A 23948-nucleotide genomic window follows, 5' to 3' on the forward strand; every position below is an offset into this window, starting at 1 on the left:
TTACAAGTCGATCTATTATATGTATTTATATTTCCAATATATTTTTAATGTATTTATATATTGATAAATTTATATATATTTATATATCTATATATATTATATATCTATATATTTTTAATATGTTTGATGCATTAAATAGATTGTTTAAAAAATTTATGCATATTGGGTCTATGGTTGAATATATGTACTATTACATGTGAATTGATTTGCCTAACTTGATTCTCATTTCTGTATGTGGTGTGTGTGTGAGAGAGAGAGAGAGAGAGAGAGAGAGTTTAAGGACCAAGGTATCTGACAACTTGCTGTATTCAAGAAGGCCCTTCCTTCACAGCAGAAGTGTTAATGTCACTCCCACTGATGAAGAGGATTGGCCTGCAAGAATCCCGTGCTGGTACCATGTAAAAAGCACTTGTGCCAGCCACACATAAAAGTACTCATGCTGATGCCATGTTAAAAGCACCCAACACACACTATAAAGTGGTCGGCACTAGGAAGGGCATCAAACCTAGCCAAATCAGACTGGAATTTGGTGCAGCTCTGGTCAAACCATTCAACTCATGCCAGCAGCATGAAAACAGATGTTAAAGGATGATAATGTGCAAGGTAGTGAGCTGGCAGAATCATCAGCATACTGGAGAAATACTTAGTTGCATTTTGTCAGTCTTCACATTCTGAGTTCAAATTCCGCTGAGATTGACTTTGCTTTTCATCCCTTTGGGATTGATAAAATAAGTACCAGTCAAGAATTGGGATCAATGTAACCAATTAGCCACCCCCAGAATTTCAGGCCTAGTGCCTATAGTAGAAAGGGTTATATATATATATATAGTTAATCCAAATATGAAAACACAACGTGAGGATGTGGAACAAGTATAGTGTTATTGGACGCTCAGGAAAAGAAAGAAAGAAGTAGGATTTAACATTTCGAGTGGAGCTCTTCATCAGAAACATAGAAAAAGGAAAGATCCAAGGAAGAGAAGACGGAGGAAAAAAAATCGCCAACGATACACACATGGTCACATATATTTATATATATCATCATCATTGTTTAATGTCTGCCTTCCATGTTGGCATAGGTTGAATGGTTTGATAGGAGATGGTCAAGCAGAGACTGCACCAGACTTCTGTATCTGTTTTGGCATGGTTTTTACAGCTGGATGCCCTTCCAAATGCCAACCACTTTACAGTGTGGACTGGATGTTTTTTACATGGCGCCTGCACTAGCAGGGTTACCAAGTAACTTGCAAGACAAAGAACATTTGAGAGGGGAGGGGACATTGAAGGAGGTGATCTTTATTATCCAGATTGATAAAATAATGAAATAAGCATTGAGAACAATATAACTGTACTCTAAGCAGTGGTACTCCAGCATGGCCACAATCCACTAACTAAAATCAATAAAAGAATTGAAGAAAGAAGGAAATAGAAAGGAAGAAGTGTAAATACAAGAAACTGTGACAGTTGATCTTACCTTTGGTATTCCTGTTCCAATATTGATGTGTGGTCTACGGGCAGATCGTATTGTCAGGCGGGAAATCTGTCTCTTGGTAATAATAAACAACATGAAAAACAACTGAAATAGACAAAAAATAAAAAACAATCCTACAGTAAGCCTTATACGTGAAATTAAGCTCAATATAAGAAAGCAATATTTCATGAAGTAAACCAGTGAGTCTCAAGCATTTTTTACTTATGGACCCCTTTGATTACTATTTTTCTCCATAGCCTCTCAATGTTTAAAAACTAGCTTTATAGATACTGTTTTCAAACTGATGTTTCATGCATGTGTAGAATTGCACTGAAATAGCAGATGTAAAAAAATACTGGAGCACGACCAGAAAACCCAACATGCTAGAAACAACAGATAAATGACATTATTTCTAAAGTAACTTCCCTGCTTCCCAAAAAGCTAAAAGTGAAACATTCGGAGTTTGTAGCTTTTTGAAAGTGGTGAGGTGATGGGTTGATGCTTGGGAAGGAGATTTGAGTGTTTCTTTAAGAAAAAAGAAAGAAAATTCTTAAATATTCATACTATTTTTATCTCTGAGGATTACCAAGAAAAAAATTCAAAAAAAGTAAAAAAATAAAGAAATTGGGATGGGGAGTAAGAAAATTAAAATATTGAGAATGTGTATTTTGGGCAAAATCCTAATCTCCTGTATTGAAAACATATGAATCGGAAGAAATTTAGGAAAGAAAAAAGCAAGAAGCGGGTGGGGGGAGGCAAATATCTTGTCGTGTATGTTAGAAACAACAGGTAAAGGACAGGATTTCTGGGAAAACTTCCTTTTAAATTTATATCAAAGATCAGGTTTTTAAATACGCTCATCACAAACATGAATTACAGAATAGAAAAAGGTGATCTCAATTGGATTTGAGCTGTGATTTTGTGTGTGCACATAGCAAGAAATAACATAATTCATACAGAAGTTTTACCTACAGTTACTGTGTGTGTGTGTGTGTTTGTGTGTGTGCTAAAGGAAATTATTTTATAGCACTCTGTTGTTTGAAGCAGGAAAATTGTCAACTTGATCATATGACTGTTCGTTAATTTTCATAAAAAATTGTTTATTTCCTTATGCTTTGAAGAGAGCAGAAATTGAAGAGAGGAGAAAGAAAAAAGGCAACATTTGCTTTGAAGTGAAAGCAGAAAGTGAAAGATGCATGTATGTGTATATGAAATGGACATATGTGCGTGAGAGAGGGAGAGAGAGTGAGTGAAGGAGTGTTTTGTCACAAATGTATTTTTTTTGCATGTGTAAGTGGAACTCACTCACTTGCTTTCTCTCTCACTCTTTCTCTCACATACACACACATTATTATTCATATACACATACATAAATATATATGCATACATCTTCTTTGTATGTATGTTTGTGTGTGTGTGCATGTGAGCGAGAAAGGGAGTGACTGTATTTCCTCATAACATATAGAGAAATGGATGTCTTTTAAGGTATACACTCATATAGAAAATGTGATAATGTCGTCAAGGCATAAAATGTCATTGAGGATAGCTGAATTATAGAAAGACTATGTGAAATTTTTGTAATGCAAATATATAAATGAAAATAAAGTTTATTTGTTAGCTGAAAGATTACTGAATCTTTTTATACCCCATACATCAAAATTGGCAACTCAATTTTTGAATGTATTCATTAATTTCTGTAAATTTTTTTTCCCTGTATGCTTTGATTAGAGCAGAAATTGAAAGAGAAGAGAAAGTAAAACAGCAACATTTGCTTTGAAGTGAGAGCAGAAAATGAAAGATGTATGTGTATATGAAATGGATGTGTGTGTGTGTGAGAGAGAGGAGAGTGAGAGTGAATGAGTGTGTTGTCATGTATGTATTTTTTGCTTGTATGTGTAAGTGGCACTCACTCAGTCACTCTCTCTGTTTCACACACACACATTTTTCATATACACATACATCATCATCATCATCGTTTAACGTCTGCTTTCCATGCTAGCATGGGTTGGACGATTTGACTGAGGACTGGCGAACAAGATGGCTGCACCAGGCTCCAATCTCGATCAGGCAGAGTTTCTACAGCTGGATGCCCTTCCTAATGCCAACCACTCCGAGAGTGTAGTGGCTGCTTTTATGTGCCACTGGCACAAGGGCCAGTCAGGCGATACTGGCAACAGCCATGCTCAAATGATGTTTTTTACGTGCCACCTGCACAGGAGCCAGTCCAGCAGCACTGGCAACAACCTCGCTCAAATGTTTTTTCACATGCCACCGGCACAAGTGCCAGTAAGGCAATGCTGGTAACAATCACGCTCGAATGGTGGCATACATCTTTTTTGTATATATGTGTGCATGTGAAAGAGAGAGTGATTGGCTGTATTTCATCTTAACATATAGAGAAATGGATGTCTTTTAAGGTACGCTCTCATATAGAAAATGTGACATCATTATTGTTGTCATCATAGTATAAAATGTTTACGATAGTTGACTTATAGAAAGGATTATAATGTAAAATTTTTGTAATGCAAATATGTAAATGAAAATAAAGTTTATTTTGTAGTCATAAGATTACTGAATCTTTTGATACCCCATACGTCAAAACTGGCAACTCAGTTTCCGAATGCATAAGGAAGATACACACACACCCACACAAACTCATTTTTATATATATGGAAGACAAGGGGCTATTCATCTATGGAAGAAAAGGAAAGACATTATATATAGTGCACTGTTTGAGTAAGTTGGTAAAATTTTAATAAATCTTAATACGGTGATTTGAAAACAAATATAAAAACACTTTACCTTTCACTTGTTTAACATCTGTTGTTGGGCATATTGTAAAAGTTTTGACTGAGTATATGATAGTTAATTCACTAAGTGTATGCGTTAAGTGAAAGAACAAAGTATTAAAATTCTGTCTCTCCTGCTCTGTCTCTCACATTCCATGTGCGTCTATCTCTTCCTGTCTTCTCCCCTTCCCTGATATCAGCCTACCTCATTATGCCACATTTCCCTGAACCTAACACCTTTTCACTCCTCTCATTTTATTATGTTATAGCCCAACTCCCATAATTGGTCCATTATTGATTTTTATTGAAATCCAATTAACCTTTAATTAAACTGGATGTTAATTTAACATATATACAAAGTTTGTTGAAGATTGGTTTGCTGGTTTGGGCAGCAAGATGGAGACAGACGGACAGACAGAAATTGCTATTTATATTTAAAGATTAGAGAAAGAAATCTTGCTGTTTTCTGCAAGAAATACATCTACAACAAAATTTTTTCATGGACTCTTAATATACTGAGGAGGGGAAGGGGTGGCTTTATGCTAGGAGTTGAGGGTTAACGTAAGAGAGAAGAGAACAAAGCCAGTTTCTTGTATAGAGGAGATACATGACCACTCAAATTTTAGAAGAGAGGGTAGAAGTGATCAGATGGAGCTGGAAAGATAAAACAGTAGTGATGAGGTGTCAGGGTGGCCCCTCAAGGTACTATGTGAGAGAAGTGAGCAAGGATAGAGGATCTAGGAGTGTGAGTAGGTGGGGGTTTGCAAGCGTATATATGGGAGAACAAGAGATAGGGGGGGTGAGTAAGAATTAGGCAACAACTTTAAATGTTGTGTAGGGTTGGAGGGTGGAGGTAATAAATGGTGGATAAAGGGTGGAGGATGACCAATGATACAAGGTGGGGGAGGTAGAAGGATGCAGAAGAAAGCAAGGGGAGAATGGCAGAATAGTAATGCCGATACAGTAGACCTGAAGGATGAGAGAGAGAGAGATGACGTGTGGGTGGATAGGTTGCAAGAATAGGGGGGAAGAGAGAGGTGCAATACATGAGGAGAGAGATGTATAGTGGTGGGGAAGGAGAGATAATTTGGTGATTCAGTGGTAGATGTGATTAATGTAAGATGTGGGTGGAGAGAACAGTATATATGGATGAAGAATGGCTAACAAATAGTTCTGGGTAGCAAGAAAAGTAAGTGATATTAAGGGAGAGCAACAGTGAGAGAGATGGCAGGTGAATAGAGGAGCGAAGGGTCAATATATGCAACACACACATATGTAAATATAACAGTGTAATAGAGTTTAACATGATACTTACCAAAAGACCAAACAAAATAATAATGACCATATGCACTAATGACAATTCTTCAATCATTTTGAAGCCACGGATTGTCAACCTCAAATGAATATCAAATAAGGATCAAACTGATCAAACAACTTTGTAATCAGGAAAAGGCAGTAATGATTTCATGCTAACTCTTGATAACTGAAAGAAAAATGAAAATGGAATCAGCATCATCATCCTTATTATTGTTTTAATGATTGCTTTTCTTTGCTTACATTGATAAACCTAAATTCAATGAGACAGATTTTCTATAGCTGAATAGTTTTCTTGCCACTAACTCTCACTTGTATCCAAGCAAGGTATATTTCCTCTAGTCCTTCAAACACAAACATAATTGATGGACATGATTTCATGAAAGACTGCAAATGAACAACACTGCTTTTATGAAGATGAATGGTGACATTCATTTAACATCCAGTGTGCACTCATGAGACAAGGACACACAGGCACATATATAGAAAATCCTTGGGAGTGAATTTGGAAGACAGAAACTAAAACTATCTATCTCTCTCTCTCTCTATATATATATATATATATATATATATATATATATGACTGAATCAAGAATGACATCTTGAACATCAATTAGATTTCAATATAGTTGAAAAGAAGCTTTTTCTCTCAGTGTCTCTTCCTCTTTTCTTTTCTTTCTTTTCCTTCTTCCTGCCTTTCTCCAGAAAACAAAATTCACATCTTGAAAGGTCATTTGCATCAACCAGGAGTTAGTCAAAGACCATCCCAAGATTCATGATATCTTTTAATTTCTTGTCCCTGCCTTCCTCTTTTCTCTTTCTCCCGTACTAAACAAAACAACATCTCTTCAATTTTTATAAAGCTGAAGAAATTTTCTGTGCACTGAGGAATTTGACTGAATGGATGAAAGCGCTAATAAAGAATTATCCAAAATTCTGACTCTCTCTTTACTCTTTTACTTGTTTCAGTCATTTGACTGCGGCCATGCCAGAGCACCGCCTTTAGTCGAGCAAATCGACCCCGGGACTTATTTTTTGTAAGCCCAGTACTTACTCTATCGGTCTCTTTTGCTGAACCACTAAGTGACAAGGACATAAACACACCAGCATCGGTTGTCAAGCAATGCTAGGGGTACAAACACACACACATACATATATATATACATATATACAACAGGCTTCTTTCAGTTTCCGTCTACCAAATCCACTCACAGGGCATTGGTCGGCCCGGGGCTATAGCAGAAGACACTTGCCCAAGATGCCACGCAGTGGGACTGAACCCGGAACCATGTGGTTGGTTAGCAAGCTACTTACCACACAGCCACTTCTGCGCCTCCCTCTTCTTAATACACATTATCTGTACACCACTTCAAACACTACATACATACAATATATATAGGAAATTGGGATGACAAAGGATATAACAATTATTTTATGAACTCCAATTAGCTTACAGCTGTTTCTGCTATAAGGTGCAATACACTCATAGATGTGTGCTTGAGTGTCACCCTGTAGCTTAAAATATTATTAGCATCACAAAACTTTTGTATTATTTTGAATTCCCACAAGTGTTTGATGAATGGTTACATTAAACAATGGAGTAAGAGTTTAAGGTTTTTCAGCTTCATTAGAATTGTATTTTACCTCTGGTATTCAGGTACTCTTTTCCTCCACCTTGTTTTGCACCAATGTGCTCATATGTGTATGTATGTGTGTGTATAGTCTACCCCCGCTTATTCGTGGTTTGGCATTCACAGTCCCAGGTATTTGCAGAAACCACTGCATATTTGCGGCATCGTAAATATTGACCGCAATTTTTTACGGCTTTTTCGTGGCAATATATATTTTTTTCACACTTTTAAGGCTAAATTATTAATAACAATATACTGAATTTGCCGGCTTACTGGACACCCATTCGCAGTTGAAGCTCCGTCTGATTAGAATAGCTGTGCATCATGTCACTTGATTGTTTTAGATACAAGTATACTGTATCATGTATCTCTTATTCCTGCTTTCAATCAAAGCATGCTAATTAGTATAACGACATCTATCTATATTTCATACATACACACTCTCTCTCCCTGTGTTTGTCTCTCAACAACCACCTTTCACTGTAGTGAATGTATATATGTATGTATGTATGTATATATATATATATAGTATCACACCAGTATTACTTGGGCTAGTGATGAGAGATCAATGATATATACGACAGGAGAATGAATGTTAATTTTATACCAGCGTTTTTTTTAAATCATCGCTATATTTGGCCATACTCATTGTTTATTTCAACAGAATAATTTTTAAGGTTGTGAGCCAATATAGCCTCATTGAAATTAGGTTACTTGCTGGTCCCTCTCTCTCTCTCTCTCTCTCTTATTATTATAGTATAGATTACTGTATCTAGTGGTAATACAAACTAAATTTTTCAAAGCCATGATTATTTTTAATCTCTTCTCAATCTCCCATTGGTGGTATGCGCATATTATATGAAAGGAAGATTTTGTAGGGTTTTTTGGGGAAAACTGTATCCAGTAGCTATCTAGAGTATTTTATTGAGTGCTGTGTTTTTCTCAGCATGTCATTAAAGCCCTAAGATGCCGCCCAAATGCCCTACACCTAAGGTTTCTGGCAATGAACCTAAGCACCAGGAAAAGGTTATGATGCTCCATGTGATGGCACAACTGCTGGATATGTTCCGAGAAGGTAAAAGATATGCTGCAGTATTATGTTGTCAATGAAAGCACTGTATGCTACATAAAGAAGAACAAGGTGGTGATCACAACTACTGTAGGAGTAAGTTTCTGTGAAATACTAAAAAGATAATGATAGTGAAAAATAAGCACTTCGTCAGGACGGACTCTACTTTGGCATTATGGATCAGTGACTGCAAAAAGAAAAACATCCCCTAGAGCAGTAATATTATCTGCGAGAAAGAGCAGAAATTATACCAGCAGTTCAACAGAGGTGATGGAGCAGAAGGTACTGAAGAAATGCAACCAAGACCATTGACAGCACTGGAGCCCAAAGATTTTCAAGCCAGCAAGTGATGGTTTGACTGTTTCTAGAAACAGTTTAAAATAAAGTGTTTTCCTGCATGGAGAGATAGTATCATCTGACAAAAAAGCCACCAAGAAGTACCTCAAGACCTTCAGGCAGATCATCAAGGACAAGGGATACAAGCCCAAACAGGTTTTCAATATAGTTGAGACTGGCTTGTTCTGGAAGAAGATGCCTTCCAGAACATATACCATGAAGGCAAAGCCAGAGCCTCAGGATTTAAGGCACAGAAGGACAAAGCAACACTAACTATGTGTGGCAATGCTGCTGGCTTCGTGATGATTCCAGGATTTAACTACAAGTCCATGAACCCGAGGGCCTTCAAAAATACACTGGATGCACAACCGCAAGGCCTGGATTACCAAAAGTCTAACTTTGAATTGGTGCCACTAGTGCTTCATCCCTCAAGATAAGGAATACTTTCAAAACATATACATAGAATTCAAGCTGTTGCTTGTTATGGATAATCCTGGTGGTCACTCTTTGGATTTGAATCATGAGGGAGTCCAAGTCAACTTCCTCCCTGCCAACACCACCTCCCTCATCCAGCCTATGAATCAAGGCATGATTCATGCCTTCAGGGCACTTTACACTCAGAACTCTCCAACACCTTGTGGATACAATGGATTTGGACGAGAATTTCAAGTTAAAGGGGCACTGGCGTAACTTCATGATCACTAAGTGCCTGCCAATCATCCACACTACTCTTAAAAGACATGAAAAAAGAAACCCCCAATGCATGCTAGAAGAAGGTGTGGCCAGAGTGTGCCCAGGAGTATGAGGGTTTCTCACTTGAAGATATTTGGCAGAAGGCTGTCAACAATGTGCTTGAACCGGCAAAGGGACGTGGTGGCGAATGTTCTGATGACATCATGCAAGATGAGGTCAATGACCTCATCACTGCCCACTCTGAAACCCTGACAAATGAAGATTTGTTGGAGTTAACAAAGTCTGCCAGTGAAGAGAAGGAGGAAGCGCCAGATCCAGTGGAAGAGAGGATGAGGTGGGCTTGGCAATCAAACGTCTGTCAGACCTTTTAAGGACAGCAAAGGAGTTGCAAGGGAAGGCAGAAGCATGAGATCCCTACATGTTTCGGTCTTTCCAATTTAAAAATGTCATCGATGCTGCCATGCAGACATATAAACCTCTCCTCACCACCATGAAGAAACAACGACAGCAACTTCCCATCACAATGTTCCTCAAGTTCACGAAGAAAGCCTTGCACGAAGATACAACATCCCCTAAAACACCTGAAGAGATTTAAATCTTTTTTGCTGTGCAGTCATTACCTTCATTATTTTCATCATCATCATTGACGTTTAACATTTGCTTTCCATGTTGGCATGGGTTGGATGGTTTGACTGAGGGCTGGCAGGCCAGAAGGCTGCACCAGGCTCCAATCTGATCTGGCAAAGTTTCTACAGCTGGATCCCCTTCCTAATACCAAGCACTCCAAGAGTGTAGTGAGTGCTTTTTAGGTGCCACTGACACAAGGGCCAGTCAGGCAGTACTGGCATCGACCATACTTGAATAGTACTTTTTACATGCCACCAGCACAGGACGTCAGTTGGCACTAGCATCGACCATGCTCGAATGGTGCTTTTTACGTGTCACTGGCACAGGAGCCAGTCAGGCAGCACTGGCAGCAACCATGCTCAAATGGTGTTTTTTAAATCAATATCATTCATTATTGGTGAGTAACCGTACATTTTACTTTATTTTTTTTATTAAATTATTATTAAATATTATATATATATAACGTTCTATTTTAACATTTATAGGAGATGGACCACCTCTCCAATATTCGCAGTTTTTCACTATTAGAGGGTGCTCTAGGAACATAACCCCCACAAATACCAAGGGATTACTATCGACCGCGTGTATATCGTTAGCGATTTTCTTTCTCCGTCTTACCTTCCTTGGACCTTTCCTTTTTCTATGTTTCTGACGAAGAGCTCCGCTTGAAACGTTAAATCCCCCTTCTTTCTTTCCTTTCCTGAGCGTCTAATAACACTATACATGTTCCACGACCTCACATTGTTGTGTTTTCTCTTTGTGTTTTCATGTTTGGATAAAGTATATATATATATATATATATATATATTATATATATATATATATATGCTATATACACACATACACATACTCAAAGCAGCTCTGTAAGTTTTAATTTACCGAATTCACTCTGAGATGGAAATTGTAAGAAAACAATGTGTGTGTGTGTGAGTATACAACATATATATATATATATATATATATATATATATATATATATATATATATATATATATATACGCGCGCGAGTGAAGGGCTTCTTTCAGTTTTTTCCTACTAAATCCACTCAAGAACTCAGATTGATGTAATCAACTATCCGCTTGATATGTCAAAGAAAATACCAATAATTTTGATAGTTTCACATTAAAGCAACAGCGTTTCAATGTTTACAGAAACGTTCTCACCATTTGTCTGAGAATGATTGCTTCACTGCTTTCAGTTCCAGTGATGACCAGAAACATAAGTGGATGAATATATTTGAAGAGTAAAAACAAGATATTGCATTTCTAATTACATTTTCATCCTGAGAAATCGAAACAATTTCATATTTCCAACCAGTGAAAACAGTACAATGCTAATGATTTGATTTACATTATATTCCTTAAGTTGCTCATGTATTCAACAAACCTCACACCTTTAGTCATGTATTTTTACAGTTCACAATAGGAAAACCCTTCGTAGAACAACGATAAGGACATTGATGCTAGAAAAGTGAAAAGGCCGGTTCAGGAAGTATATTTATTCTGACCCATCTTTTGAAGATTTGCTTCCTATTTCTAGCAAGATTGGACAAACGTAGAGGGCTCCGCTGTTACCTCGTTACAGCGTGTGTTTAATATGGGCTTTCTGCATGGAAAAACATATTTATTATCATCACTCATGTTCCTGGGGTCGGCTTGCCATGAGTCTCCAGTTCCCTGTGTTGTGTTGTATACATACAAATACAGAAGCTATTACACGACATCGCAATTATATATTGTAGACAAGAATATAGATTACCGAAATAACGTCGGTGGACCTCAAAAAGAATACCAAAAATGACTAATTATTTAAAATAAAACTAAATTTTAGGTTATTTCATTCCGATTTGAATATATATCAAAGTGAATGGATATTTACCTTTTTCCTTCCGACAAAGCAACATGGAAGAACAACACACCTTCCATCGCACTGAATATTTAAATCCTTATTCGTCATATTAGGCATCGTACACACTTAAAACAATACTGCTAACTGAATAATATATCTAAAATACTATTTAAAACGAATCGTAAAATTTAAATATTTCCATTTCTATTTCGTCACATAGGGAAATAAATATTTATGTGTTAAAATTTTCTGTGAAGTAAATATATCATAGCATTATAGAATTCATGTTAATTGGTTTGTTTACTATTTCGAAATCAATAAAACTAACATCAGATATTGAAAATGACAGAGTTACATATGGATTTTTGAAATCAAAACAAGTATAAATACAAATTTAAGTGAGAAAACTTAATTATATATTCCTTTAATTAGGCCAAATATTAATAACATGCATTATGTTTTTAAATGTTTTGCCGCAGTTTCGTAAAGCTGTTGCTAAGGGTGATCAAACTTAATTTAAGAAATTATTAATATTTTGTTACTATAAGCTCAATCCGATTCTGTTGACGTATATATTATATTTTATTGTATCGAAATAACATTTAGATACAAATGCTACAAGTATGTTTTACGGAACATAAGACTTATCATTTGTTTATATAAATTTTAAAAATTCCCACTTGTTAACCAGTTGCTATGGTTACAGTTTTTTTACAAATGTACCTTAGACTTGTTAAGTGATTAATTAAAAAATATATATGTCTATCTCCAGATGGATTTAAATCAACGTTTTACTTGAGAGGTTGTTATTAATTTTGCGTCAAAATAAGTAACCGCTTCACTGAGCACGTTGGTTCTGATTTAAAGAAAAACAATTAACAAGACAATAGTATTCTGGTTCGACCGACCCACTCTTAATGAGTAATCGATCAATACCCTTTGTTCTAGAGGACGCATTTTGGAATTTTATTTTCGGGTCCACTTTCATCTCAATTCACTTCCTAGGAAATATTAAGGATTACAAAAAGAAAACTGATTTGCATCTAAAATGATAACCAATCGTCCTGTAGAAGGCTCAAATAAAGTACCAACAGTCCTGGCTGAAAGATATGTAATTGGGAAAAAACTCGGATCGGGTCATTTTGGCACTGTCTACCTTTGTAAGGATAAAGAAGAAAACGAAAAAAAGTTTGTTTTTAATGATTCAATTATTATTTTCGCTTTATATTCTACTTCTTAAGTCAAAGTGGATTTGTTTTTGATCTTTTTTTAAGAGTTAAATTCTAATTATATTTTACTTTTACGCCTTTAATTCTAACAACAGACACTATTTTATTTCAGGATTAAATTTCCTTTTCGTTATCAATTCTAAAATAATGCTGAATTTATCGAGTTAATTTAATTCTTAACTTATTTCAATATTCCAATATATTCTTCATGGAAAAACACGGAAATGCATGTGCTTCCTTTCTCACTAGCGCGCGCACACACGCATGTATACACACACACGCACACACACACACACATACATACATACTCTCACTCAACCTATTGATATACATGTAGGTTGGAATAATACAGAAATATTCAGTGGCCTACAATAACATTCTATCTGGATGTTCTCATATATGTTCCATTGGATTGGGGTTTGAGGAACTCAAATGGGTGATTTTATTCCCAAATTTGTGATTCCTTACTTGCTTGTATGGCTTGTCCCCTAATTGTTTTTTTTTTTTTAATGGTCTTCTTATCGATTCCCACATCAGAAAAGATGGGTGATAGACCCTTTTAAAGTATTTAAGAGCATTCTGGGCCATTAAAAAATTTTTTTTCCAACAAAAATGAGGTCTGGTCAGCCTCTTGCTCCAACCATTCACCACCCCCCAACTCCCCCATGTTTAACAGTCCCTTTGCAAGTGGTTTAGCTTTGATGTTTCAGTTTAGCTGTGCCCCATATAGTTTTGTATTAGATTGGAAAAATCGCTTTCGTCAGGCCATATTTTTAGTAACCACAACTTGGAGTTCCTTGTTGCAAAACTTTTCTGTTCAGTCAACTCTTTCAGTCTTATTAGCTTTTAAAACCGTTGGCTTCTTTCTTGCAAGGATCTTTTCCTTTTGAACGGCACTTTGTAACATAATTTCTAGTTAACTAAACACTTTTAAACTTCGTATACTGGTAGAATGTGTTTATAAAACATCATTTTTTTCTTGGCTTTATTGAGAAAATTCTATATGTTGTAACATATTTCGTCTTTAATATCGAGCATTTCGGCAATTTTAGCCAATCGCTGACCTTCATTTAGGTAAACAACATTCCGTGCTGTATGAATATGTCCCTCGTTTAAGAAACAGATTGGGTTTATTTACATTTGTGAAGAAAAAAGATACCCTTCCCCCACCCCTAACCCTAACTCTAACCCTAAATCTAAAATAGATTGAAATGCAATAGATCGATACTAGGGCCATAATTATGGGTGACATTTTCATTTGACACCGCTGGAAAAAAAATCCCATTTCCGTAGCGGTGTCGTATGAAAATGTCACTCATAATTATAACCCTAGTATCGATCTATTGCATTTCAATCTATTTTAGAGTTAGGGTTAGTTAGGGGTTAGGGTTAAGGGTGGGGGAAGGGTATCCTTTTTTCTTCACAAATGTAAATGAACCCAATCTGTTTCTTAAACGAGGGACATATTCATACAGCACGGAATATTGTTTACCTAAATGGAGGTCAGCGATTGGTTAAAATTGCCTAAATGCCCGAAATTAAAGAAAAAATATGTTACAACATATAGAATTTTCTCAATAAAGCCAAGAAAAAATGATGTTTTATAAACACATTCTTCCAGTATACAGAGTTTAAAAGTTTTAGTTAACTAGAAATTATGTTACACAGTGCTGTTCAAAAGGAAAAGATCCTCTTGCAATTCTTCATTCATGTCTATGGTCTTTCAAAACTGTTTTTATGCAATACTAGCAGTATTGCCCGGCTTGTGCGTTCTATGCATGTGCGAATTAAGCTACACTTGGATGAAGTTCAATCAAAATTCAATTATTTTAGTTTTAAAATCAAGCATTTAATGCCCTCTATTTTTGCGCTTATGTGTTCCATTTCCTCAATAGGAAGTACGTAGAAGCGTTTCATAAATTTTTGTTGATCAAATAATTGCATTGTTGAATTATTCTTTTAGATCAGTATTTCTCAACGGGGATTTCAGGAGAGAGTTTCAGGGAGTCGCTGGCGATCTATCGTGATGATCAAAAATCCGGCCTGCTAAAATTTGGTTAAAGTGATTCAAACTGCAGACTCAACACAAAATGGTCACATTTAATTCAAAGCGTTAAAAATGTTATGAAAACAATTGGTATGTGTTCACAAAGTCCAAACAATTAATACGAAAAACCCCTCCAGGCTACATCCCGAAAATTCATTTCTTTGCCAAATTTCTACAATGTTTACGGCGATTTGTTTTTATATCTTGATTTTTTATTTTTCATGCAATTTACGCATGCTTGCATGCGTGGTGAACACAGTTCACATCAAACAGCTGACTGAGTAAAGTTCACTATGCAATGCATGGGATAAGGCCTAAACAAACACATTATCGATTTTTGCACTTGTGAGATGAATTTCGGAACAGAAATAGTGCAGTTCAATTTTCATTCGCCTAAACTTTAAGTGACCCATTTTTGGTGGTTCTATGATTTGTTGGCTAGGAGGAGATGTGCCGGGAAGTTAAACACATGGACACACACACACAGATACACACACAGACACACAAGTTGAGTTTTATATATATAGATGACACCATATTCATAGAATTTGTAGCCTTCCCAACAGTTGTTAGATAATGTTTAATTACTTTCCATTTAACTGCTTTCTTTGACCTCTTGGAAACTTTCTTAAAGTGGCGAGCTGGCAGAAATGTTAGCACGCCGAACGAAGTGCTTAGTGGTATTTCGTTTGCCGTTATGTTCTGAGTTCAAATTCCACCGAGGTCAGCTTTGCTTTTCATCCTTTTGGGATTGATAAATTAAGTACCAGTTATGCACTGGAGTCGATGTATCGATGTAATCGACTTAATCCCTTTGTTTGTCCCCTCTGTGTTTAGCCCCTTGTGGGCAATAAAGAAATAGGAAACTTTCTGTAACCTCCCATATCTCTTCTCCAATCCACCTTTTGACTATGTTATTAACTGCTTGATGATTAATACTGAAAAATTGAACTATATTTTGAATGGATTTTCCACAATCATACACTGTGGAAAACAAACATCTCTTTCTCTCTTTATCTTTTCAGTTAGGGTAGCTATGTTTTGTGAGTAACTTGGTGACCTCACTTTAGCCTGTGCATAGAAAAATAGTACCCTGAACACTGTAAAAAGTGTCTGGTATTAGAAAAGGCACCCTACTATAGAAAAGCAGACACTGAAGTTCTATGCAGCCCTCTGGCTAAGCAATTCCTGACAAACTATCCAACTCACACCTGCATGGAAATAAATGTTAGATGACGATACTGGCGCCAGTTGATGATTTGTCCAATATTTTGAAGTATATGTATTAAAATTTATTGGCAGTATTTAGGCAGTAATTTTTCATTGCTTTATAAATGAACATTTTTTTAACATAACTACTTTTCACCTTATAGCTCTCTATTTTACATTTCCATTGTGGACTTTGGAGTTTCTTTCATGTTGTATGTCTTGCCAATGTTCTTCTTACAAACATACCATATGTAGACTTATGCATATATACTATAGGAATATATGATGCAATGATATCAAATCAATGTAAAACGTGGTATCATAAAGATAACATATTTGCACTAGTATACATACATACATACATACACACATGCACGCGCATGCACACACACACACACAATGCTCCAGGATCCTACAATGCAATACCACTCAGTGCAGTGTTCCAACACTAGCAAGACAAGCAAGTGGAGGAAGCATATCAATAAAAGCCTTAGAAGTAATGAAAGATGCAGTAAATCTTCAGATAACCAAAGCATACTTCATTAGAAAATTTAAGCTTAACATGAATTGTGATATTGACATGTAGCAATATATATGCCTCTCTTGGTAAAAAGAAAAAACCCTTCTCTCAGAATGAAAGGCAGATTCTATCATGTTTTTATACAAACAGCAATGTTGCATGTTTGTGAAATTTGGGCCATGAATGCAGAGGATTTGTGAAAACAAGAAAGAAATGAAGCTGGCATGCTTGGCTGGCTGTGCCGCATTAGTGTGTATGCGCATGTACAACAAAGTACAAATGTGTTGAGAGAAATTGGGCATAAGGTGCATTAGATGTGGTGTGCAAGAGAGAAGACTGCACTTGTATGGTCATATGATGCAGATGAGTGAAGACAGTTGCATAAAGCCTTTTCCCACAACTCATCGTCTAACACCCATCCCTCTATCACTCTTCTAACTATGGCACATCTCACTCAGTTGCTGCATGCCATATATTCTCCTACTTTACATTGTCTTGCTAATATTGTCACTTATCACTTCTTTCTCCTACTTGGTCTACTCCTGTTTCTTTTACTCTCCACTCAAACTGTTCTTCACTACTGACCATACTTCCACTCATGTGTCCCATTCACTGAGTCCACATCTATCCTCAACTCTAACCATCTGTCATACGCCTTTCACACAAACTTACCTACCTACCTTATTTCTTTATTGCCCACAAGGGGCTAAACGTAGAGGGGACAAACAAAGGGATTAAATCGATTACATCGACCCCAGTGTATAACTGGTACTTAATTTATCGACCCCGAAAGGATGAAAGGCAAAGTCGACCTCGGTGGAATTTGAACTCAGAACGTAACGGCAGATGAAATACCGCTAAGCATTTCGCCCAGCGTGCTAACGTTTCTGCCTACCTACCCACCCTTTCTGATCTTATATAATTACTCTCTGTCTTATATTCACCGTGCACTCTGACAGTACACTCTCACTTTCTCTTTCTCTTTTGCTACTCTCTGAGTGTCTGGCATAAACCCACCACCCTCAATATTACATCTCCACTCAGCTGAGGCACCTTACTTTGCAAGTTACTTGGTGACTTCACTAGTATCGTTACTCTAACCACTAGGCCATGTGCCTCCACCATTAGACCTTCTTTACTCCTCCCTCTCTATATCTATATCTATCTATCTATATATCTTTACACTCACACACACACACACACATGCATATATTTATGTACTAGCAGTATCGCCCGGCGTTGCTCGGATTTGTTTCGACCCGCTGGAATTGTAATTTTGAAAAGTAAAAATTTTGTGAACATTTTTCTGGTCGAAATATACTGAAAAGTGGCGACACAGCAGTGAAAAAATCGTAAAAAATAGGGATTTTCATAGAAAAAAGCAGCTTTTTGATGTAAATAATTTTTGGTGTTAACATGGTCCGATTTGAATTTTATGTTCTACGGAAGGAAGAGCAATTTTGGTCAACTTGCGCCGCAGTGTCTCGGAGGAGATAGTGTTAGTTGAAAGTTACCAAATGTGGCGCACACAGACAACTTCAGCTTTATATAGAGATAACACATACACATTAATACACATACATAGACACACACATGTATGTATGGATGTATATAGGTACATCTGTCCACTTCTTGCAATATTTTTATCCTTCACTTCCTACACACACACACACACACTTACACACACACAGAGACACACGCACACACACTCACACACACACCTTCTTAGCTTACAATTTCTTTCTGTCAACAATTGACAACAGAAGTACGCTCGCCAATTAATACTACCAAAATTTAACGACAGAAAGTAAATTAAAAACCAATTTACCTTTTCTGTATTGTTATGGCAATCCGACCGTCAGTGTGTTTTTGCAAATGTGTTCGAATGAGAAGTGAGTTGTGTTTGGCGCCTTTTTTACTAATAACAAACACACACGTGTGTGTGTGTTTGAGTGTTTGTATGTAGTTGTTTGAAACGTTTGTGTTTGTCACTGTCATATATGTATGTGTATGCGTGTGTGTGAGGAATGGCAAACCAGATAGATAGCGTGCGAAGTTGTTTTGAAGTTCGCGCTCCGCTTGTGTGTGTGCGTGCTTTAGGTACACAGCACAACATTACTCTCTCTGTCTCTTTACACACCACACTTTCTGTGTCGCACATCCCATCAAACACACACACACACACACACACTCATGCACACACACATGTACATCAATGCTTTCGGAGTGAAATGTTAAAATATTGAGTTTTCTCGAATTTTGTCTTAATTGGGGGTGAAATTGAAAGAAATTTTGTATGGCATGACCGAATGGAAGTACTTGTAAAAATCATAGGTAAACTGTAATTGAAGAAATTGTGTGAGGAGTAAATCGTTATGTATTTATTTGTTTCTGTTTGCTGGTTTTTTTTTTTTGAGTAGTGGTTTAAGGTACACTTCTCTCATTTTATAGAAATAGTTTCACTTTAATCGTTGCACACTTGCAAAGAGAAAGGAGTAGAAATTAGGGTGATAGCGTGAGTGAAGCAGATCGCTCCGTTTTTGTGTGTGTGTGTGTACGTGTGCTGTAGCCCACACTAAGAAAAGCACTTGACTTACACACCACAATGTGAGTTTTCTCTAAATTTTGCTTAATTGGGGTTGAAATTTTAAAAACTGGACCTGGCACAACCCGATTTATTCTACTCTTAAAAATGCTAGGTAAATTGTAATTAAAGAAATCCTATATTGTAGATTTCTATAAGAGACAAAGGGAGGCAGATAAAATCTGCCTTTTATAATAAGAGATATATTGCCTTAGAGTCAACCTAGCTAAAACCAAAGCCCTAATAAGTAGGAAGGCAGACAAACCACAAATCCCTTCAGGTAGATGGCCCTGCTCGATCTGTAGAAAAGGCATAGGTAGAAACTCTATAAGATATACCCAGAGTAAGCTATGGACACATAAGAGGTGCAGCAATATCAAAGGAAGGCTAACTGGGAAGATAGTTTTTGTATGTGGCAGATGCTCAGGAGCAATAAACACTGAAAATGTGCAGGGAACAACTTCTGTCACGTTCCAGGGAGAAAAACTAGAAGTTGTTGGTAGCTTCCATTACCTAGGTGACCAAGTCAGTAGCAGGGGTGGGTGCACTGAAAGTGTAGCTGCTAGAATAAGAATAGCCTGGGCAAAGTTCAGAGAGCTCTTATCTCTGCTGGCGACAAAGGGCCTCTCACTCAGAGTAAAAGGTAGATTGTATGATGCATGTGTATGAACAGCCATGCTACATGGCAGTGAAACATGGGCTGTGACTTCTGAGGACATGCATAATCTTGCAAGGAATGAAAAATCAGTATGCTCTGCTGGATGTGTAATGTCAGTGTGCATACTCAACAGAGTGTAAGTACCTTGAGAGAAAAGTTGGACCTAAGAAGCATCAGATGTGGTGTGCAAGAGAGACGACTGCACTGGTATGGTTATTTGGCAAAAATGGATAAGGATAGCTGTGTGAAAAAGTGTCACACCCTAGCAATTGAGGGAACCTGTGGAAGAAGAAGACCTGGGATGAGGTGGTGAAGCACGACTTTCGAACATTAGGTCTCACCGAGGCAATGACTAGTGACTGAGACCTTTGGAAATATGCTGTGCATGAGAAGACCTGGCAAGCCAAGTGAGACCATAACCCATGGCCTATGCCCCCAACATTCAACCTATATCCACAGAATACCCTTAAGCTCTGTATATCTCTACCCTCCACCCTTTGTTCTTTAGCATTAGCTAGCGAACCCTAAACCCTGACACTATGCCTAATTGGCTTTATGTATGCACTTATTTTTCTTCACTTTTACTTTTTGTTTTCTTTATTCTTTATCCTTAATTTATCTTCAATCCTTTCCCACCTACCCACTTCTCTAAGTACTATAATAAAATATCACCTACACCCCTCTCTCACCTACCAAAGAACCAGTCTAGCAGATTGCTATCTCACCCAGGTCACTGATGTTAAATATATTACACACTTTCACAAACTATGTTCTTAACCTAATGCCCACCACAGCCAACTTTGTTGGTCATTCTCCCATTTCATAGTTGCCTCAACTGACTTCAGCCATGTCCCTGCTGTATTCTTGGGCTCTTCTTTTCATCATCATCATCATTTAAGGTCCATTGTCCATGCTGGCATGGGTTGGATGGTTTGACCAGGCTGGCATGCTGGAAAGCTGCACCAGACTCCAGTCTGATTTACCATGGTTTTCTACTGCTGGATGCCCTTCCTAACACCAACCACTCTTAGAGTGTAATGGGTGCTTTTATATGCCATTTGCATGACACTCAGATGTTTTTACATACCACTGGCACAGGTGCCAATTTGCATGACACTGGTATCTGCCATAACTGCGATTTTGCTCAGCTTGATGGGTCTTCTCAAGCATGACATAATGCCATGAGGCTTAATGCTTGAAAGGGGCTCAGTTCCTTGTGGGTGAGATATTATAAACTGGTTGTGTTGCATCCTTTAGTGTAGATGTGTTTCCTCAGGTGCCTTGCTAAAAAGATATCTCACTCACTATATTTGGTTTCGCTTGGTTTGGCTATACAGCATGTTGTTATTGTCAGAAGGTTGTTGGCTACAATAACAGGGAATGGATACAGTTTCCTGGTGATAGATAGTTAATGGGTCTACCTATGGTTCACCATGAATAAATGGAATAGAGTAATTGACAAATATTTTTGTCTGTGCAAGATGGGCTGAAACGATTGTTGTGCTGACTAAAGGTTCTTATGGATTCTATTTTCTATCTCCTTCCTTTGTTATACATAGTCTGATCAATAAGTATCCGGACTGTTGCTATAGTAACAAGCTAAAGCATGCAGAGTGAAGTTGCTTAAAACAGATTGACCTTGAACTCTGCTGTGCATGTGCACTAAGTTTTAACAGTCTAGCTCACTTCTGCTGTTTACAACAATACTTGGAAGGAAGGTGTGTAGTGAGTGATCATCTCATTGACCATGACAGAGAAAGTTGAACAGAGGATTTGCATCAAATTTTACCAAAAGCTTAGCAATACCTCTCAGAGGCCTATGCAAAGTTTTCAAAAACTTTTCATCATTCATGACACAATCAAGGAGATCTTGTGCTCCTGAAACCCAAGTGTCTTTCTGGTCAGCTGAAAGCAATTTTCGCAGAAACTTAGCAGACAAGCATCTCATACCCAAATCTTCAGTGATAGTGGACTGAACAGATCTGTAACTAATCTGCACATCCTCTGATAACTCACGGATGATGATGCGATGATTTCCTCTCACAACTGCATGCACATCTGCGATGTTTTTCTCAGTTTTGCTGGTTGCGTGTCTCCCAGAACATTCATCAATCGACATTTTTACAGTCATCTTGGAAACCACTCGTACACTTGTTAGCAGCTCATACACGCCTCTCCACACACCTTCTGCTACTTTGCATAGGCCTCTGAGCAGGTCTCGCCATGACAACTTTCTCAACTTTCTGTGTCATGGTCAATGCGATGATCACACACTACACACCTTCCTTCCAAGCAATGCTGTAAAGTGGAAGTGATGTACAATGTTAAAACATAGTACACATGCACAACAGAGTTCAAAGTAAATCTTTGCCAAGCAGCTTCAATCTGCATGCTTTAGCTTCATTACTATGGTAACAGTTCAGATACTTATTGATCAGACTTCATATACTCAATGAACACAGCAGAATTCTTGAGGTAGAGTCTACAACACTTATATCAGAACTAGGGATGACATCACAAAACTGAGGATGACAGTGAAAGTGCATACTACTAGGTGTATACCCAAAGTTTTTAATAATTACTTATAAGTGTGTGTGTGTGTATGTATGTGCGCACACACACACATAGACAAAAAGAGAAAAAGAGAGAGATGTATCAGGTCATCCCATAAGTTCTGTCCGATTTTACCTTTTTTAAAATTGAATGGAATTTAATAGTATTGTTACGGAATCACCCGTCGTCGCCCGTCCCGAACGGCTCACACAAGTTCTGCCACGGAACCCAAAGAGGCGGAGAGAGGAGATACAGATAGATACTGCCACAACCCCAACAGCACAGAGATACAGAGGCACAACCCGAGATACAACCCAAAGAGGCAAGGCAACAACTGGCAACACTGGCTTATATTCAAACAACAGTTTATACGACAATTACAATTGTTACAACATCAAGATACATCAAAGCATGCACGTGACTACTCAATACATAATACAACAGCATTTCAAGAGTACAACTCAAAGCATAATACAACATCATGTAACAATTCAAGAGTACACGTCCCAAGACAACAGTTCTTTAAAGTCTCTTCCTAAACATCACAATCAACAAGTCCTTTACTCCTCCTCTTCACAATGTCCTTTATCGACCACATCGACAGAGTCCTTGACTGTTCTCTTCACTGTTCAATTCTTTTCACTGTCTCTTTACATCGTGACACGCATCAATACACAAACACATACCTCAATTCCTAATTGAATCTGCCAGTGTCCCATTCCTCTCAATACTGCTAATTCCTCTGAATACTGCTAATTCCCTTCTGTGCCGCCAAGCTTTCTCGCATCCAACTTGCTCCTAAGAATTCCAACGCTCGCTCCCTAAATCCAAGGTCCGTCTGTCTTCTTCGAGGACCGGCCAGCGACCCCAAGATCCGTCTGTGTTCCTCGACGACCGCTCAACGACTGCCAAGACCTCACTTCGTCTCTGTCCTTCTTCCACTCCCTCATCTCCCTCTGTATATATCGCTCTTACCCTTTCTAACTGCTCTCTGGTCCTTATACTCTATCTATATCCTCAATCTGTCCCTTACTGCTAATCCTTTCTATTTGCCCTCTGCTCTTACTCTATCGCTATCGCCTGCCAGACTCTTCCTCTCTATCTGTCCCTTTTCTCTTACACTCTATCTCTATTTGCTCTCAGCCCTTAATCTGTCTTCCTCTCTCACATTCTCCTGACCCTCTTCTCAGCCGCACGAGGTCACAGGTCATTCCAAAACCCATTAGTCCTCCATTAGACAAAAGACTGTCACATTTTCACCAGACATGATGGTGCCATTATTCCTATGTGGGTCAGAAACACTGCACTAGTTAAACCCGTAACAGTATTTTAGAATGTCTAATGGAATTAAATATTATTTTACAGAATAATAG

The 23948-nt window shown here is 37.6% G+C and overlaps 2 protein-coding genes across 4 annotated transcripts in view; one reads left to right on the forward strand and one right to left on the reverse strand.

Moving 5' to 3' along the window:
- LOC115210593 (protein C1orf43 homolog) overlaps nucleotides 1–11982 on the reverse strand; it is a 44002-nt gene extending 32020 nt beyond the window's left edge. The window contains exons 1-3 of one of the 3 annotated variants that reach the window (XM_029779197.2): nucleotides 11806–11968; nucleotides 5573–5740; nucleotides 1472–1573 (exon numbers count right to left, since the gene is read on the reverse strand). In XM_029779197.2, coding sequence (XP_029635057.1) covers nucleotides 1472–1573; nucleotides 5573–5629 — 159 coding nt within the window. In that variant the 5' untranslated portion in view covers nucleotides 5630–5740; nucleotides 11806–11968. Of the gene's footprint in view, nucleotides 1–1471; nucleotides 1574–5572; nucleotides 5741–11805 lie in introns of all 3 variants that reach the window. The other 2 variants (XM_036502247.1, XM_036502248.1) reach the window with 2 other exon arrangements.
- A 324-nt stretch (nucleotides 11983–12306) lies between these two features.
- LOC115210651 (serine/threonine-protein kinase Nek11-like) overlaps nucleotides 12307–23948 on the forward strand; it is a 94716-nt gene continuing 83074 nt past the window's right edge. The window contains exon 1 of the mRNA XM_029779305.2: nucleotides 12307–12963. Coding sequence (XP_029635165.1) covers nucleotides 12824–12963 — 140 coding nt within the window. The 5' untranslated portion in view covers nucleotides 12307–12823. The remainder of the gene's footprint in view (nucleotides 12964–23948) is intronic.

The sequence above is a fragment of the Octopus sinensis genome, linkage group LG4 (genome assembly GCF_006345805.1).
Source record: "Octopus sinensis linkage group LG4, ASM634580v1, whole genome shotgun sequence".
Taxonomy (NCBI): domain Eukaryota; kingdom Metazoa; phylum Mollusca; class Cephalopoda; order Octopoda; family Octopodidae; genus Octopus; species Octopus sinensis.